Here is a 20,457-nt window from a genome sequence, read left to right on the forward strand (position 1 = left end):
TATTTGTTTACAGCCTTTTACCACTTGTCACTTGTGTCAAATAAACTGATCTACCAGTTTCCTGGTGTTTTTGGACTAAGTTTTGTGACCAGGGTTGAACTGACTGCGCCTGGGCAGTTACACGTGGTTAATATAGAAATCTCCGGAGGTAAGGCCAGGCCACAAAAGAGGATCAAATTTCACAAAGGAGTTTGCAAAAATATCTTCAAAGTCGTCTTCTTTATAAGATGAAAGCCCCGAGGCAGTGTAAATGTAAGTGTTTCACCCCCTCCCTACCTCTGTTCAATACCGAACTGATCTGTGCTTTTTATAACTTTGTGTGCTCAGTTGAGGGATATATTTTATTGGCCTCTTGTTAAAAGTCTTAATCAAAACCCTACTGTGGCGGAAAACCTGCTGTATGGCGAGGTTTCTCCATAGGTGGAAAACTAATTATGTAGTCATTTAGCCAGCTATCTCGGGAGAGAAAAAAAACTATAATATTTAAAAAAAAAAACCTGCTATATATTTAAAATAGTTTATGGTGTTTTCTTAATTCAAATCAATTCAATTTCCATATTGTAAATTATAAGCTGATTAAGGTTATCTCCATGCATATGTTGAACAAAACGTGCGAAAGTAGGAAAATAAAAAAAATGATTTCTGAGTATTTCATCTATTAATTCTTACCTTTAAGAAGCAAAGTGGCTCTTTCGTCTACTTCATCCCCTGAAATTATTATAAAACATAGGTAATCAAAGATTACGAAGCTCACCTCGTCGAATTTTATCAGTTTAAGTAATACAAATCTCACATCATATTTTCTTAACAGTAATATTCAAGCATGTTCTGTTAAATAAGTCTTAAAGTTAATTGGAGATTAACCTATTCCAAAAATAAGGTCAGATTCAGCATCTGAAACTACTCTGGAAATGTCCATCCCCAGGTGCATCATCCATGCAAGCTAAGTCTGGGTAGATCGAGGCTGATAGTTTCTCGGCAATGGACCTGTTCTAAAAACCTTTAACCTGGTCACTTGTCTGGAAAATGTAGGTCAGATACAGCATCTGATACAAGTTTCGATAGGCCATTCTTAGATGCATCATTCATGCAAGTTTGGTCCTGGTAAAGATTATATTACCATAGTTTATATGGAATAACCTAGTCACTTACTTAGATAATAAAGTTCGGAACCAGCATCAGGAGCAAGGCCGGTAGTGTCAATCCCTAGATGCATCCTCCATGCAAGTAAATCCGGGTAGGGCTTATCTAGAACATAAAGGTCAGATCCAGCACCCAAAGCACGTCTGGTAGTGTACATCCCTAGAAGCATCATCCATGCAAGTTTGGTCTAGGTAAGAATTAAAGTTACTTGGAAATAGACTTGCTCCAAAAATTGAGTCTAGATACGGCTTATAATTACTTGGGAATGGACCTTCTCTTAAAATTTTAACCTGGTCACTCATCTGGAAAATATAGGTCAAATCCAGCATCCATAGCAAATCTGGTAGTGCTTAATCATAGATGCATCATCATGCAAGTTTGATCCAGGTAGGGCTTATAGTTACTTGGGAATGGACCTGCTACTAAAACTTTAACCGGGACGCCAACACCGACATCAACGCTGACGCCGGTGGTATAGCATAAGCCCATCTAGACTTCGTGAAGGTGAGCTATAAAAGTAAAAGCTGCTGAACTGTAATTACAAGTAATGTTTACATAATTGTGTATGACTCTTAATAGTGGATGTTCATATTCTGCATTCATATTACGTCTTATATTTATAACTACATAATCAAAAAAAATTAATCAGCGCGATTATTAAGCAATCACAATCACAATTAGATTTGCTTCCTAAATCGAGGTTGAGAACAATGGTATCAGGTATTATTTCGGTCTAAAGATATGGCTGACTTTCTTTCAAAAGGATAAACAACTGGCATATTCACTCAGTATAAAATAGTAGAACAACCCACAACAAATATTGTAAAGTAGAATCGACATGTATTTTATAGTTTTATAATAAGACTCATTTTTGCGGCTTAAACATGATTCAATTAAACTAAAAAAAGTAGTCTAATGAAGAAATTTTGGATACGAATTCAAAAGCAAAAGGTAGATCTTAAATTCTCAAGGATTTTTTTCCGAACATAAACGATATACTTTTAAACGTTATCCCGAAATAATTATTGTATGCATAAAATATAAATTAAAATCAGATCCCTACATAATTATCTTTTTTTGTAAAATTTATTTGACTTGATGCGTATCCAACACGAACTGCGTAATGAACATATACCGCTTTATGCATTCCTCCTGACTACAATGAAGTTTTAATATTTATTGTACAGAGTTGTTTACAGATAAAGGTAAATACTAAATTCCCCTAACTTTTCATTCGAAATGTTCTGATTGAATGTCTTTTAGTTAACTTTCAAGAATGTGAAATCATTTTAATAAAAGACAGTATCTGTAATGAATGAACTGAAACCGAAATAACACTGTATAATCTGGGTTGAGCTGTACTGTTAACGCTTTCTAAATCGCATATCGTTTTATTAAAATGCACAAACTGTTCCATCGCTTGTAATACCAGTATAATTTGGGCTTCTATTTAATACATTCTTTACAATATCATTTTCAATCATTAAGTATAAAATAACTGAAATCAATGCAATCGAATTGTTCATATATATTTTTGAACAAAACCCAAGAGGATTGGTATGTTTTTCAGGTACGTCATTGTTATATAGGCAAATAAGGTAATACAATCTTGCTGATTGGAATCTTGCTGACTTCCTCAATGATATACTTTTTAACTGTTTTATTATATCGATACAAATAGAGGATTACGAATGGCGGGGAATTAGCTTCAAGACTAATGCACGGGGAATAAGTCCATTACATGTAACATATTAGACCGATATTAGACCGATACAAAAGTAAAAACTACAGGATTACGGATAACCGGGGAATTAGCCATACGAAGCAGGGATTAGCTCATTGAATTAACGCACGGGGAATTAGTCGATTTGCTAAAATTTCTAGGAAATCATGAACATTTAACTGCCTTACTTTTATATAGGAAGGAATCAGTAGAGGTATAATAAAATGAAATAATGGCGATTTGACACCTAAGCTGTCCATAACTGTAGTCTCTTAATTTAATCTTTCAGAAATACTTTAGGTGAAATCAAGCGCCAAAGGGGAGTCACCATTATTTTTGTTAGAAAAAAACTCATAAAATAAACTTTTATCATGTAAAGATAATAGAAAATGGAAATTCTAATCACATAAATACTGGTCATCAAAATATGCCATGTCTTTTCATCACTTTCTGAATTTTTACTTAATACAGTACTTTTACATGCAATATTTCTGAAGTTGATTTAAATGATAATATCTGTTTAGTTCTCGATTGCGATTTGAAAAATATTATTTTGTTGTTCGAAAAGGTTAATAAAGTTGTTAATTTGCAAAGATTTGTACACCGATAATTGCACAAGTAAGTCGTTTAAATTGTACACGATCTTAATCCTATTCTCGTGCATAATAAACAGTTCATTATTGGGGATTGTATATTTCCTTGTACTTCCACATCGATTTTTTTTACCGCTCAATAAAAAACTGAAAACATAAGTTCCGTCGACAGAAAGATTTATAAGAGCATGCTGCAATGAATTTTACTTACATGTATCACTGTTCCAGCGATTTCTACGGTTCCTTAGGCGTCTGCGGTAAAGGAGATATAAAACTACGAGAACAATCAGAGCTATGATGACGGTGGAAACAACACCAGCAATAACTGCTGTAGTATCATCCTCTGGTTGAAATACATAGGTAGTGTTTTGTGAAATGGACCTGAAAATTAATTTGATTTTGAGCAAAGAGCTTTTTTATAGTCCAATAATTACAGTTAGCAAAATATTTTGAAAGCTGATTAACAATAAAGCATAAAAAGTAAAAGTGCCTTACATTGAATCATTTGGACAGTTTTCATTTGCAAAATAGCATTTTTCCTCTGGATTTATTTCCAAGCAGGCGTGATCTGAAACGTTGATTCAACAGAATATTAAGGCAATGCGATTAAAATATTTTTTTTATATTTTATATGCAACAAAATGCTTATAATTACATTTGTACACTTCATTTGTATTGTAGGATTCTTCTGGACAACCACTGAGAAATGTTGAGCAGTTGAGAGCGTCCAGGTGTCCAGTGGATACAGCATAAGGGCACAAATCTTTAAATTAAATAAACCATATTTTTGTAAATTAATACATTTACAGGAGCAGAATAAAAATCAAATTACAATATTGTTTACTTATATTCAAGAAGAATAAGCTGACTTACTTGCTCCATATCTGCCAATACTCCCTTGAAGACAAAATTCCACAAGTGAAGATCTGTCATCATTAGGTACACACTGGTACAGGTTCCTCCCTAGTGTATCATTGGGACACTGTAACTTAATGCCATTGCTCAGCCACGAACTGGCGTTTGTAGGACATGACATCACTGGTTTTAACTCCACGTTCATTTCCTAAATAATCAATTTTATCAATCTTGATCAATAATGTTAAATTGAGATTTCTTAAGAAATATGAAGAAAAATTATGTTTGGATTTAAGAAACTGCCATTTTTACACAGCTACAACCTTATTGTAACGAGGCACATGGAACCTCACAAGAATAGGTCATATATAACACCCAACATATTCCTCTTCTAATTGATTTTACATTTTCTGCAAAAGAAAAAAATGTTCACATAAAAAGTTTACGGGGGATATTCAATAATTCTACCACGGTTATTGAAAACTTCAAAGGAAGCCGCCGGACATTATTCTCCAATAATTCATGAACGTCATCAAAAAATTATCAGATCAGAAACACGTATCAAATCTGAACAATTCCAATGCATGTTTAGCTGTAGAATAAAATACTTGTTTAGACCTCATCGATGTGTCGTCTTTTGCAGTATAAACACTGTAAATTGTATCAAGTTGCTGATGAATGTCGGTTTTTATAGCTAAGCGGGGCTATTCCACGGACCTCCCTACACATTAACCAACGTGATTTTAGCAGTAAAACAAGATCATGATTTTGTTTTTGTATATTCATTTTAACTGATCAATACATGTAACGAACAAATTTGTAATTAAACAAGACTATTTCTAATGCAACGAAAGCTCAAATTGTCTGCATTCCATATATAGGTAAGTCAACAAAATTTCTCTCTGGTGTTAAATAGAACAGCGTAATGGAGACATGGTGACCTAATTCGTTTCTCTATAGAGGAAACAATCGGCTGTATTTATCGCCCTTTGTAGAATAGAAATAAAGTCCTTGTTGTCGTGAATGATGCAGTATAACCTCCTTGGTCTCGAAATGTTGTTTGAAACATAAAAGCCTCGGCTAACGCCTCGGCTTTTATATTTCAAACAACATTTCTCGACCTCGGAGGTTATTCTGCAACATTCACGAAAACGTGGACATTAAAACACATGCATGTCCTGAAAATTGTTATTTAATTTCGGATTTCCTTTTCCCTTAAGCTTCATTAATATGTTGTATACCCATCTATATATCTTTTTGTTTTATAGAACGAAATACACTAGGCCTTTGCTTAATATTTTCCAGCCATTTGCGAGGGAATACAATGCACACAATGAGTTGATGAATGAATCATACACCCGGATGACATTCTTTTGAGGCAAATTTTAAAAACTCTTATTCATTTTACCTAACTGTTCACGACCCATCGCATCAAAAAGTTTTTTTTAAATCACATCTATTCGTTGATACAGTAAATATTGAAACATACAGAAAATGATACATTTTTAAGCAACATATTGCATTATTTAATGATACTTCTTGGCAGCAGCCTACCTGAGACAGGAAAATATAAGAGTTATAAAATCAACTGATGAAATGATAAATCAACCTTTAAAAATAATTTACGCCATTAGAAATAAACTAAATTACTAAAACAAATATGTGCACAATTGGTGATTCAAAGTGATTTAAGGTTTCACATATTTTATACACATGTATGTAAATAGTAGGAAAAGCGTTTTAAGACACTCTAATTAAACAAATAACGCTAGGATGAAAAAAATGAACCTTTGAACTTCTTGTTTAATTGCCATATAAATGTATGACATGCATGATACTCTCTCCCTCTCTCTGTGTGTCTCTCTCTCTCGTCAGATTTCCAAGTGAGTTAAAATGTATAACCAAGCAATGCATCTTTTAACTAGTTTTCCTCAGAATGAATGGTTAAAAGATCAATTGAAAAAAAGGTTTTCTTCTACATCTTAAAAGTTAACATATGTGACCTTATTATTTTATTGTTATTCATTGCTGTTTTTTTTTTAATAAACGCACTCCTCAATAAAAAGGGTTTGAGCAGTTCATTTGATTTGAAAATAAAGATACTTTTAGAAACTTAAATCAAAGTAAATTTTGAATTTTGGTATTTATGACCCCCCCCCCCCCCCCTCTTCCTAATTGGAATATCGATAGTACACATTACAGTACAATAATAAGTTGTGCTATATAATGTGTATATAGCTGTTAAACGTCATGTTAACCTCCTGATAATGCAAATAACGTTTTTTTAAAAGTCAGGTACAGCAGTCTGATTTAAACAAAACCTTGATAAAAATCACTGAATTTGATAGCTAACGTAACGTTCGTTTTCTTTTTTGTCCCGATAAACATTGTACAATCTTAACAAAATTCATCTTACATGTACATAATATAGATTCCTTAATTTTTGTGATTTTGAACCTTAAAAATATGTGTTCTTAATAAGTTAAACTGCTTATTTTATTTTTTTAGAATATTTACGTAGAAACAAATGGGAACACCTGACTAGAGTTATTTACCTTTTAACTTCCTACATTGCATTTTAGATATCAACTATTCTCTATTGAGAAGTCGACGGCTCGTTTCAATACTCCCCTCAACTTCTCTACGAAAGAACTCATAATGGCAGTTCAGAAATCGACTAAATGAAGAACCAAACCGGGTCTCGCTTCGATCGGTGTTTTAGACCTGATGCATCATCATCGATATATTTCTGGTGCACAAATGTCGTTTTGCAATGGAAATGCGATTAAAAAACCCAATTTTACCGACTTAAACCACTCTTATTACGCTAGAACACTTACTTGCGTTATCTGTGTCACCGGATATTTTCCATTCATTCAAATTTCGGCCGTACTCTGTTGACCTCTGTAGAAATGTCAACATGTCTAAACAATGCCGTCCTGATAAATTGGGAGAGTTATCACGCAGCGTCCAAGTTTTAATATTGTACAAAATGACATTGATATTGGTATGAAAAAATGATGGAGCTTCATAATATTAAAAATTGTATTAATTTAAGCATAATTTTTATACTTTTTTGTTGGTTTGTTGGTTATTCGATATTTAAAAAAAAAGTACTGAGTATTTTAAGTAGGGACTTATATACTGAGTATATAGGTCCCTGTTTAAGTAACTGTCATAATATGCCATAACAGCAATGATTTAAATAATAATAGTAATTGTCACTGATTGTAATACTGTGCCGGACATCCGCAGATAATGTAATCAAACCATTTTTTCGTTCGATATTAATACTTTATTTCCAGAAAGGCTTCAGAAGAAATTAGTGCAACGATCAAAAGAGTTAGACAAAATAAGGCGAAACACTGCAAAATTTTAGGAAATTCATGTCGAATAATGTGCATGGTGAGAGAGTACGTAATAAATGTTTATTTGACCACTAAGTCAACACCCCCCTCCCCCACTACCAATATGTGTAATAAATGATGAAAAAATTTTGCTTGCTTCGGTTTTTGCTGCTATTAAATATATATATATTTCATATACATATTAAATATATTTATATATATTTGATTTATATATATTAAAAATATATGTATAAAACAAATTAAAAAATCAATAAACTAAAAAGGGGGGGGTGAATAGTAAATAAATATTAGTAATTACTGGAGTCCATTGAAATAAGTAAAAAAAAAAAAACCACACACACAAACACACACACACTGACACACAAAACAAAACAAAGTTTACTGTTCAATGTCTTTACAATATTAACTTTAAAACTTGGACGCTGCGTGATAACTCTACCAATTTATCAGGACGGCATTGTTTAGACATGTTGACATTTCTACAGAGGTCAACAGAGTACGGCCGAAATTTGAATGAATGGAAAATATCCGGTGACACAGATAACGCAAGTAAGTGTTCTAGCGTAATAAGAGTGGTTTAAGTCGGTAAAATTGGTTTTTTTAATCGCATTTCCATTGCAAAACGACATTTGTGCACCAGAAATATATCGATGATGATGCATCAGATCTAAAACACCGATCGAAGCGAGACCCGGTTTGGTTCTTCATTTAGTCGATTTCTGAACTGCCATTATGAGTTCTTTCGTAGAGAAGTTGAGGGGAGTATTGAAACGAGCCGTCGACTTCTCAATAGAGAATAGATATCAACAGCAGAATTTCAGACTTTAAAGTAAATCAAAAAGGCTACTTGCCATTGCTTACTTTAACACTTAATCATCACTCGATTCCGATCAGGCAGATACAACAAATATATATCCACCCTTTCTCTGTGAACGAAGGAAATCCTAATTTCAAGTAGTTTCGTTTTAAATCACACACATGAGGAATTTTACTATGTGTAGGCTTCAAGGTCACCTGGCGTCATAAACATGAATATTCATGATGATAATGTTTACAATTTCTTCCGGAACAACACAATGAATATAATATGTTTTCATGCGTTTAAAAAGACATGCATCCTTTTTCATCTTTTCAGAGAATAGAAAATTACTCTGTGGACAATCGACTGCTTGAAGGTGAATTGATTAAATATTTAATTAGGAATTAAAATAGATAAATTGGTGTAAAATACAATTAACTTTGACGTTAAATGGATCCTTCTATACTATGGGTTATAATTATGAATTCCATTCTATAAAAAAATGGCTAAATACAAATGTTTTATTATATACATTTAGTTTAATGTTCTTGAAAAAAAAATTATACTAAGTGATTTAATTTATTAATTAATGTACTCCTCTTGTTTTTTTTTTGTTTAAAAAATATTTAATTTGAACTTTAAATATAAATTGATGTTTAATACTTTTTACTTGATAGTTTGTGTATAGTAAATAATTTAATTGACTGCCGTCATGAGAAAAGGGCCCTTGTACTTTGACGTCACAATGCTCAGAAAACGACGTCAAAGTCGCGGTATTGTAAACACGGAAGTAATTTTTGTTTACCGAATTTTGAAAATCGAATTTCAAAGTGTAACTAAAATTTGAAACTTGATGCGGACATTTTTTAAATGGAATATGATATTATTACAATTTAGTACGTAAATTTATTCATAATTTTGTTTAAGTATTTCATTTGATGTTGATATACGGGACATTGGACATGCACATTCCTAGCTCTGGAACAGCGATTAATACGATGAAGACCTATGAATGACTTAATTAAAGATGCTGCATATTTAATTTCTGAGCAATTTACAAATGCTTAAATTTGAATTCATGTTAAGAAGTCTAAATATTAAAAGGTATATTCCATATAATTTGTATATTTTTTTTCAGAGTGAGAGAGAGAGGGGGGGGGGGGGGAGATAGAAGAGCGAGTGAGAAGTCTATGCACACATATAGTATTACCGTTCTTATAAGCGCTACTTTTTCCCTAAAAATATATACCACAATTTAAAACGTACAGAGTGTATTTAGTTATTTTAATTTTTATCCATAGTTAATCATACTGATGTACCCCTATAACAAGCCTTCGGTGAACTGTTGATTAAAAAGGGAGGGGGGGGGGGGGTTAGAAGACAAGCCAAAAAAAAATCTCAGTATAAAAATCCAGTTAGAGTTAAAGCTGAGAAACACAATCCCTCTTTGATTGAATAAAGATATGCTGGTAACATGGGTGATCCAAACCTTCTACATCAATTAACAATATTTTTTTTCTATATTAACAGTACATGTATTTAAATATGCTAAGGAAAAAAAATACAGTTGATGGGGATGCCACGAAAATTTTGCCAAAATAAATTTTGTTACAAAAAATAATTTGGAATGATAAAAAAAAAATACACTCAAAGGAATTGTGTGGTAAAATTTACGATTGTTTCAAATTTCGGAAATTGTTCTAATGAAATGAATGAATGAAAGCCCCCTGGAACCTATATTGCAATATGTTAAGGAATTAAATACAGCTATTTCAGACTTTTCCCAAAAGCATTATACCCAATGTTGAAGAAATTAACAATATTACATTGACAGTGATATTATGAATGAGGATATTTATCGACCAAAAGGAAAAAAAGTATAGATTAAGCAAAAAGACGTACGTACTTCTGATAATATCAGATATATAGCTACATCTTTTGAAAATATATTCACTGAAAGAGCAAAAAGTATGTAACAAATGTTTATGGGTGTAATTTTCAAAGGTTATGAAAATGTTACAAATATGTTACAAATATTTAAAAACTTTGATGAGCGTGAAATATATATCACTGCTTATTGAATTCATGATATGAAATAAATAAGTCACATTTTGCGTTGAAATCTTCAACTCTTATACATGTATCAAAATACCCCGCATATCTCGACATTAATTCCTAAAAGTTCCATTAAAAACCAGATAAGATTTTATATCATACTCCTAACTCTACGGAAAGCAATTAATAAACAAACACACGTGCACGTTTTCTTCTTTTAAAGAAAATATTAGGTATTACAGTCGCGCGCAAGTAGCAACGGGGGTAGGGGGTAGGGATTTACATTGAAAGTTCGGTCCCCTTACCCCATGCAACCACATACACACACATGTAAACACACTTTTTTGCTGCAGTATGGTCAAATGCGTGCACCATAGGGTAAACTATAGGGTAAAAGAAGAATGCAGTGTATTATGATACTGTAAGAAGACTGACCCCCCCCCTCTCCACAACGGCGAAATTTGATTCGAGTTTCTCATCCCTTTTTTGGATGACTTTTTTAAAGGCAAATTAATTTTTTCCTGTCTGACCCCCCCTCCACTCTTTTTCAAACGAGTTGTGCAGGGACAGGCTAAGGTACGAGTCATTGTTTTTTTTTTTGATATGTTGGGTTTGTTCTGAAGTAATAACTTGGGAAAAATTGGTTTGCCTAAATTATTTCAGCCAAGGAAAGTCAAATTAGAACTTAATTAACAGCATCACCTCATACAAAAAACATTAAAGTATGTTTGTCATAATTGTTCATTATTGGATGAGACAATCGTATCGAAATGTGAAGACTATTAATGTATCAAGTTAAAAAGCCATTGTCACGGAGGAAAATGAAGAAATGACCGTTCGTGGCCGTTAAAATTTTGCTTTGCTTGTCAAAGAAAATTTGGTGGTTGAAATTGCCTACAACTGAAAAGAAAATACCCCCCCCCCCCCAACTGAAATGACTTCCTAAGGGTCTAACGTTCTTGCATAAAAATACAGTGGACCTTCAGATATCCGAACGCTACATATTTGGATGCTTTATTAACTGGACTATTTTTCATCGGATCGAAAGTTTTAAAGTAACGTTATTTTGTCTTGTTTACCTGATAATTCAGATATCCGGACGCTTCACATACACTTCCGGAAAAATTGACTAGGAACTAAAGCATCCGGAAAAATGAGGCTCCACTACCAGTATTCATTCAGTTTAAGTGTCAAATAGATTTTGTAAAAATCTTTATGGAACTGTACATATTTTCGCACAGAAAAATCGAGCACCTTTTAGCGTACATATAATAAAATGAGACAGGAACGGCACAATTCCCATCTCTTTGATTAATTTACACAATACATGTATTATAGCATTACAATTTTTTTTTAGATGGTAGTAGCAGTCCTTTTAAGAAATATACAAATGTTGTATTCAAGTGAAACAGGGTACAGGTGGCAGAAAAAAGGGGGTTAATGTGCAGAAATATTTGTAAACTATTTCAATTGTGATTAACTTTTAAAAAAAAAATAAGTTGGTAAAAGGCTTTTTAAATTTGAGGTATAAATTCAAAGGAAGTTTCAATTTAAGGCACGGTATGTAAATAATTCATTTGTCCTTTATTTTCCATTGTTTATACAATTCTTTTTCGTCACCTGTCTTAGTTATGGAGTAGAAACATAGTAAGTAGGAAACCTAGAGCTTTAATCATTTTTAATAAAATATTAAAAAGCGTAAAAAAAAAAATTAAATCCGCTTGCACGGAAGATTTTTTATGGATCTTTATAAAAGGATTAAACGTTTTTAAAAACAAGTTTACATAATTCTTAGCGTATCTGAATTTATTTCTCGTTTGATTTTTTAGGGTGATACAGAAAAAACATGGTTTTTTTATCGTAAGAGTTATAGGGAATAAAGTTACGTCTGTGTGTGTTTTGAGTGACCGCTGTCTCATAAGATTTTTTTTATATCGGGATCGATGTACTTTTTGCGAGGAGTGTCCCATTTTGCGAGCGGTGTCCTTCTGTATATACATGTATAATTCTTTTAATCTTAAAAGTGCTCTATATATTCTATAAATTCAATTCAATTATTATATAATTATTATTATTTTTATAATAATATTATTAAAAAAGAATAGCTGGTATGGATTTAAACAAATATTATTTCCCTACTGATTATGTTATAAACCGTTCCTACATTCTGTCTAGACCCCCCTTTTTTACGCATTTACTAGATCTGCTCTAAAATTAGTCTGAAAATAGCAATAACATACAAAATCCCTTTTGAATAGTTACATACTAGTCGTTTGGAAGAAAAAATAAAATATTTTCTCATGTTTTTAATTCTGAAAACGATTGAAGTTATTCAAATAACTTGCAATTTTAAGTTTTTTTTTTGAAAACTGAATTAGAAGCAGGGGACGTCATTACGTTTTTAATGAGTAACGTCAAAGTTTTTTTGGAGTGCCTCACTAAAATGCTCATAAAATACCGAAAAAGTGAGATATTTTCAAAATTTATGTATATTTGCATTCAGAAAGAGTCTGGCTATCAAAATTTACTAAAAAGTCAATTTGTGAAAATTTGACCTTAAGGGCCCTTTTCTCATGACGACAGTCAATAAATAAGTCATTGTACTCCTCGTGTTTTTTTGTTTAAACATTTGTCCTTTAATTCTAAATATTTCAAAGAAAAAGAAAGAATTTTCTCATAAAATAAACTAATGTATATATAAGTAAATTTATATTATATTATTTTTATATGTATTAACAGTGTTTCTATCTGGTTAAAGGCACAAAGCATTCCAAAAGATTTTAGATTTCTGTCGCTCGTATCTTTGGTTATTTTCGCGCTTTTTAAACCATTAGATATTGGAACATTTACAAGTCATTAACACATATTTTTTATTCTACACAGTTCTATTTTCTAGTGCATTGCCCAGTGTGAGTACTTTAAATAACCACCAATGTAAGTAAAAGTTCGAATGCTAAGTCAGTCTTCTGAATTAGAATTCACTCTACTTTATCCTCTCAACTTCTATGCATTATACAGGGGTTTATTGCTATGCAGGGTCGAAAAATGTCGTAAGATAGGATCGGGACTTGGTAGAACCGGCGTAACTGAAAATATCGATATCAAAGGATGTACTATACGAGGGGTGTTAGAAAACTTCGCGGACAAATTCAATTGTGAACGCGCTATTTCCACGAAACCGGTCAAACTTTCCAGATAGAATCTTTACCTCTTTTCCGATAAATATACAAGAAAATTTTGCTCTCCAGTGATTATTAAAAAACATACAGCTTTTTTATTTTGATAAAACTTGCTTCACGGAGCATGCTATATTTTGGCACCTTTACATCAAAAAGACCCTTTATCAAAATTAAAAATTGCACAATTGCAGCTCAAAGAGATTTATGATATTTTACCTGCCGCTTAAGTATTCATGAAACGTCACTAAGAAAAATTTTGAACTAAATTGGAGGGAAAATGTCTTATAGCCGTTTGTATATGATCATTGCATACAAACACAGCCAAAAATCGGAACGTCATTGAGCGTCATGGAGCACTGCACTACGTACAAATTATGTATGTAGACTGAAAATGTCTAAAAAAGGTTCAAACTGATCAACTGCATCAACTTTTTTTAAGATCTCAATAATATACGAATATAAAAAAGACATTGTAGAAGAAAAGTAACATGTCGTGATATAGATATTCAATTTTAAAGTAGAAAAAAGATCAGAAAAATCTAAAGATATATAGAACTGCAACAAAGGATAAAGGGTTGAAATCTGGTTGTTACGTCGCCTGATGTCAAGTGATTGCTCCATGAATCTCATAACTTTGTAGTAAGAATCGTTGTAATTTTTCAAGATTTTATTATATGGATCTGATTTTTTACATACCAATAAACAAAATATAGGAATTTATTCAGACATACCGGTAGGTCATACTTTACAGTACAGAATAGATTTTCCGAATTTCAATGTGTCTGCAAACTTTTCTAACGACCCTCGTAGTTACATGAATTTATCTGTGCATATTCAACGATGAGAATTCTAACACTGATAGTCTTCATATGGTCAATTGGCAAGAATTTAATGGGCCTATAATATCGAGTTCCCATCAAACAAAGACTGAAATAAGTAGGTACCTGTAATTTCACTCTATTTTTTGTTTACCCGATGAGAAACGATTTATATATCGTTTTTCTAAAATATTTTTTTCACGGCAAATTTATTTACTAGGTGACAAACCGTATAAGTAGACATTTTAGCGAGGATTTCATTTTGGCATTATTAGCGGGGCTGTTGAAATCGCTTAAAAAGGAATATCGCTTAAATTAAATGGCGTATTATTTGCATTTGCTTCTTTTATATTCTAAATCGCTAAAAATGCTTTTCGATAAAAATAGAATACCAATCTTTAAAGAGAAATTGCTAAATTTGCGTCTCGCTAAAATTTCCTCTATAGAGTATTTTACACATATTCTCGAACAAATAATATTCATAACATTATCAAATACTTTCATATATTTGACAATTTGTATTGCCGAACTAGTGGGTACTTTATGGAGAAAATCAAATCACAAAAATTGCCTTTTTCCTGTAATGTATTCTTTTTTATGCAATGTTTTAAGAATTGAAATTAATTATGAATATAAAGTCTTTAATTTGTTGTGTCATCTTAATGATCCATTGCACAAGTATTAAATTTATTGAATGAATGTTACTGTAATTTCTTTATAAAAAAAAAGATGGCGTTTTAACTGTCCTAAAGGGTATCAGTGAAATTGTTTTCGAAGTTAAAGAAATCCGACTCATCATAACTATTTATGAATGGTTTCTCGGTCGATATTTTATTGTCTAAAAACTTCGTCATGGATTTTGAAACTTTTGAAAGCGCGAATATTAAAATAATGCACAATTTTATTGTAGGCCTACTTGTATCTCGGTGTTGAAATATTTCTTGCAGTTCGCCGCAAAGGTTGAATTTATTTTTCAAGGACATTTAAATTTATCTAAGTAAGTAAATTAACCCAAGAGGACTGTTTAGGTCACGGGAGATAAAACGGCTGGAAACCTATTTTTATTTATCCATTGATTTCTTTGTCCGAACCTCCTTCTAGTGATCTCCTGTCTCTGCAGTCAGAATGCCTAACATTGTACAAGTTTCCAGATATTGACCTGATCTTTATATATATTTACCTCGAGTTAATACAAATAAGTCTTCACGTAGGAGTGGAAATAACAATTGTTAATTGACAATATGTCATCGATATATCTGAAAGTTGAGTTGAAGACCACAGCAAGAATTATCATCTTTTCATGCATAAGATTTTGCATAAATTGTGCTTCTAATGTGAAATTAGCTCTCGCTCCGTGATCGGGAGGTCGTGAGTTCGTATCTCGGCCGCGACTGACCCAGTCGATAAAATGGGTAACAACTGTTCCTTCGCCATGGGCTCGGCACTTTGAAGTGAAAGTTGTGGGTCCTTCGGATGAGACCTTAAAAACCGAGGCCCCGTGTCAGCGGCAGGCGTTGGCACGATAAAGATCCCTCACTGCTCAATGGCCCTGAGTGCCGAGTAAAGGTCTAAATTTGAAGCCCTTCACCGGCATACGGTGACGTCTCCATATGAGTGAAAAATTCTCGAGAGGGACGTTAAACAACATACAATCAATCAATCTATTGTGAAATTCTAATGTGAAGATGTTTTGAATTGGTTTCAAAAATATTGTATGTAAAGTACAAGAGAAACAATACATAGAAAGAAAATCTTTCACATCAAATGGAAAAAGCAGTTTAGTGTTACCTTTTCATTTTTTTTTATTTTCACAGCTAAATTCTAAATAATTATATATCTCATTTATTTCTTTATAAAATTATTTTTCATCACATCATTAATATTCCTACAGATCTCTTCATAGGTTAATGTTACATCAATCGAACGAATAATGGCGAACATATCAATAAGACACTATTTCATGTACTAAACCCTACAACACATTAAACGATTACAGATATAATCAATAAAATGCCTTTCTTTGTATGTAAGAAGGAAATAATCGTTACAGCTTTTTCAGAAAAAAGCTGTAAGTACATATTACCCGCTTACACAGGACACGCATTTCTCAGAAGTTTGTTGTTTAAATTAATAGTCGTATTTTAAATAATGTTATATCTTCTATTTTTCATTTAAATTTTTCAAGAGATAAAAAATTCTAATAAAATGGTATTTTTTTCAAAAAAAAAAAAAAAATCAGTAGAATCTATTCCACATTTTATTGAAAAAAAAAATTTCATTCTTAATATTGATTGATTGATTGTATACTGTTTAACGTCAATAAAGAATTTTTCACTGATATGGAGACGTCACCATTGCCGGTGAAGGGCTTCTTTATTTAGGCCTACGCTGGCACTCAGATTTTTTTAGCAAGGACAAAATTTTTATCGTGCCACACCTGCTGTGACACGGGGCCTCGGAATCTTTATAGTGTTTACACATGGTGTATTTAAAATCGCCTTTTACGACAAGCTATTCCACATTTTATTGAAAACCCGGATCCCCACGGGATTCATTCTTAATATCAAATTGAGTTGCACTGATGAACATCACGGTCAGTGATGTGTAACATTGATACATAACATAATGTGTTTAGTCCTTTGTTAAGTCCAAACTGGATTGAAACCAGAATTGTTGTAACTTTTCAACCTCAATGTTCGACTTTTAATTAATTTATATATTACAATTACCATGCAATGCAGTATTTCCTTTATTTTTCCCTAAACGTACATAATCAATACATGTGTTGTACAAAATAAGAAATGTAGTAAGTTTTTATTTATATTTTCAATTACATGTATTAGAATAAAAATGTTTTTCACAACTTTTTAATAATAGTAACTAAAATGAGACCCAAGAAATAATCACAGGATAAGATACATAAATTAATGGACCTTATTTTGTTTCCTTAAACAAGTACAAAAACATGTTAAAAATTAACACCAAATAAATACAGTATGTCCTTTTTCTCAGGGTGGATCACAGGCCAAAATATTAAAAATTAACAATATAAAATCAATCAATCAATCCTTTTAACCAATATCTGTATAGAGATATTGCACATTAATTTCTGTGAGTATCACTTGGAATAAGTACTCATTTTACGTTTTGAAATGCCTGTTACAATTGTATGTCCACGTTTAAATGCTCTCTTATTTTTGACGGTGAAAGCCATGGCACTGATTCTGTGATTTTATATCGGCGATACCAAATCACAAGTAGGTAGACATGAAAAATATAGATTCACGACACCATATTAAATTTAATGGTCAATACATATCGAAGAATACTTTATCTTAAATGCCAAAAAGAAAGAAAAAGTTCCAAGTAAAAATTAATTAATTACTTAATTAATACTGTATCTTGAACTATTCATGAACATAAAAGATTAATTTATATAAATCTTGAAATACATTCATTTCCCTTAATATCGACATATTTTGTGATTGGATTTTGCATCAGTGTCAAGAAAATCTTTCAATCAAAAAGTTGTTTCTGTTGACATGCCCAGTAGATCTAGCTTTTCGTGTATCACATCCAATGGAGTTGTTTGCAATCGAGGAGGACGCATTGTAAGTCTTTTCACATGGTAACGCAAAGGGAATCATTCACGTCTGTCTCTATATAGAACAAATAAAGAACACTGTCTTTAAAAAAAATGACGAGATTTACAATGATCTATTTTTCTAAAAAAAAAAAAATAGACGCTTATCTTCATAAATGCACTCACCAGGAAAGGTAGTGTGTTGAATACCTTCTCCATTATTCATTTTGGAAAAGTCGCTTTTTCTCCCATGATGGCTTCTGGGTTATGACACAATCTTGCCATTACAATTATTTTTTTGAATATATTTTATTGACAACATGACAAGGGGGTTGGACATAAGTCCCTAAAATCTTAGATAGTCCTCTCCCATACACAAAATATCATAAGCCATACAATACAATATTATACATGAACGTAGAAGATCAAAAACAAAAGCTTTTATTGCAAAAATATATATTATATTCTGTTGATCAAAATGACCACAATAACCATATAACATAGTTACAAAATAGGTAGTAAATACAAATAATTGTTTAGTGAAACAATCGGTATCCTGAGTAAACCATTTTTATCTAGTCACCAGGGGTAACTGAACATTCTAGGTACAGCACACGCACCTATTACTTTGTACACTGGTTATCATGCACTGAACATGAAGTATGTGAATTTTATTTTGTTTCTTAACGTTGTTGACTTTGAAATTATATAACATGTTTTATTGTGCATATTTTTTACAATCAATATATCGAGACGCAAATACTTACCGATACATATCTGTAAATTAATACAAGTATTGAGACATTAGCAGCTAAAGGAATTTGAAAGCACCTACTGCAACAAAACTGCAACACGGGTGTTGGGTTTATACGGTTTCAACTGAATGACCAGATTTTATGTCTTGCAGTGGGATTCCATCTTGCGAAATTTTGTTGAATCCTTTACTCCACGACGTGAAAACAAACGTTCTACCACAGTTCCACTCGCAGTATGTATTATGATAGAGAAAATTTCTTAATTCTTCTGCTATATTTGTTTTCTTTATGGTCTCATTAGATATTAATAAAAGTTCAGAACACTTTAAGACGTATACTGTTCCCTACCATTTAAAAACCTTATATTCAGGAAAAAAATATGCAAAACCAGATCAATATTGAATGGAACTTATGGATCCTGACTCTCAGTACCTTTTTGTACATGCTTTAGAAAAAATAACGCGATTCGTAAGACTGAATAGAGCGTTAAAAATTCGGTCATTTTTTACCTGAAAGAACGGAAACGCGTCCTATGAGTTAACTGCTTTTTTTATTCCTTCTTTAAATATTTTTTGCAGTACTGTGAAATTTTAAACAATTGAAAATCGGAAAGAATCTATTTCAATTAACCGTTGTTTACTTTGTAATAAAACACAGTCGAATTAAAAACAGGCATACTCTGAAATTTGTTGCATATAATTTTTTTGGTGAAAATTAAATTCTAAATTTTGAATCATAAATTTTTGCATATGATGCCTCAAAATCTTACCAAAACACGGTTTCAAAGTACATGCCATGGTTTCCATGGACATGACCTGACCATCACATGGTTTACCGCCATGCAATGGAGCTGGCTCAGAACAAGTTCGGATTCTAACACGTTTTTAACGTCCCTCTTGAGAATTTTTCACTCATATGGAGACGTCACCGGATGCCGGTGAAGGGCTTCAAATTTAGACCTCGGCACCAGGGCCATTGAGCAGTGAGGGTTCTTTATCGTGCCAACGCCTACCTTGACACAGGACCTACGTTTTTAAGGTCATATCCGAAAGACCCGTGACTTTCACTTCTACTGCCGAGCGCTTAGCGAAGGAACAGTCACTATATTTGTTTACGTAATTTTATGACGCTGCGCTTTATTCGAGTCGAACCCGGGCCTCCCGATCACGAAGCAAACGCTCTACCACTAGGCTACTGTGTCTGGTAGCTTTTATTGATGTAAACATTGTTAAAATATAAATCATGTGACTACAATTATGAAATAACAATGTAAAATCTGGCGTTAATATATTGTTAAAGTATAGGATTGAGAGAGTTTACAAGAATCCAGTTCCCCAATATAAGTCCAATTTCCACAGGCGAAACCGAGGGGGATTGTCCTGGTCGAGAGGAACTGGAATCTCATTCAATTATATGTATATACTTTTAACTACTTTTTTTTAACTGATACAAACGTAAACTTTAAAAAATTAAGAAAGTGTAATTCCAAATCAGATATTAGCTTACTGAACTAACACATGGGGATATGTCCATCCATATATCATACCAATGTAAAGGTAAAATCTAGAGGACTACGGATAATCAGG

The 20,457-nt window shown here is 32.3% G+C and overlaps 1 protein-coding gene across 1 annotated transcript; it reads right to left on the reverse strand.

Annotated features, from left to right (window-relative positions):
- Window positions 1–669: 669 nt before the first annotated feature.
- LOC134272727 (uncharacterized) lies at window positions 670–4,726 on the reverse strand (the record flags this gene model as incomplete). Its single annotated transcript, XM_062754924.1, has 6 exons — window positions 4,638–4,726; window positions 4,333–4,522; window positions 4,115–4,222; window positions 3,955–4,027; window positions 3,671–3,840; window positions 670–708 (listed from the first exon to the last, which is right to left on the reverse strand). Coding segments are annotated over exons 2-6 (577 nt in total), but the record flags the coding sequence as incomplete, so codon positions are not given.
- Between the last annotated feature and the right edge of the window lie 15,731 nt (window positions 4,727–20,457).

This window comes from Saccostrea cucullata, unplaced genomic scaffold (assembly GCF_032062105.1).
Source record: "Saccostrea cucullata isolate Sc308-1 unplaced genomic scaffold, CSIRO_AGI_Scuc_v1 ctg8382, whole genome shotgun sequence".
Taxonomy (NCBI): Eukaryota; Metazoa; Mollusca; class Bivalvia; order Ostreida; family Ostreidae; genus Saccostrea; species Saccostrea cuccullata.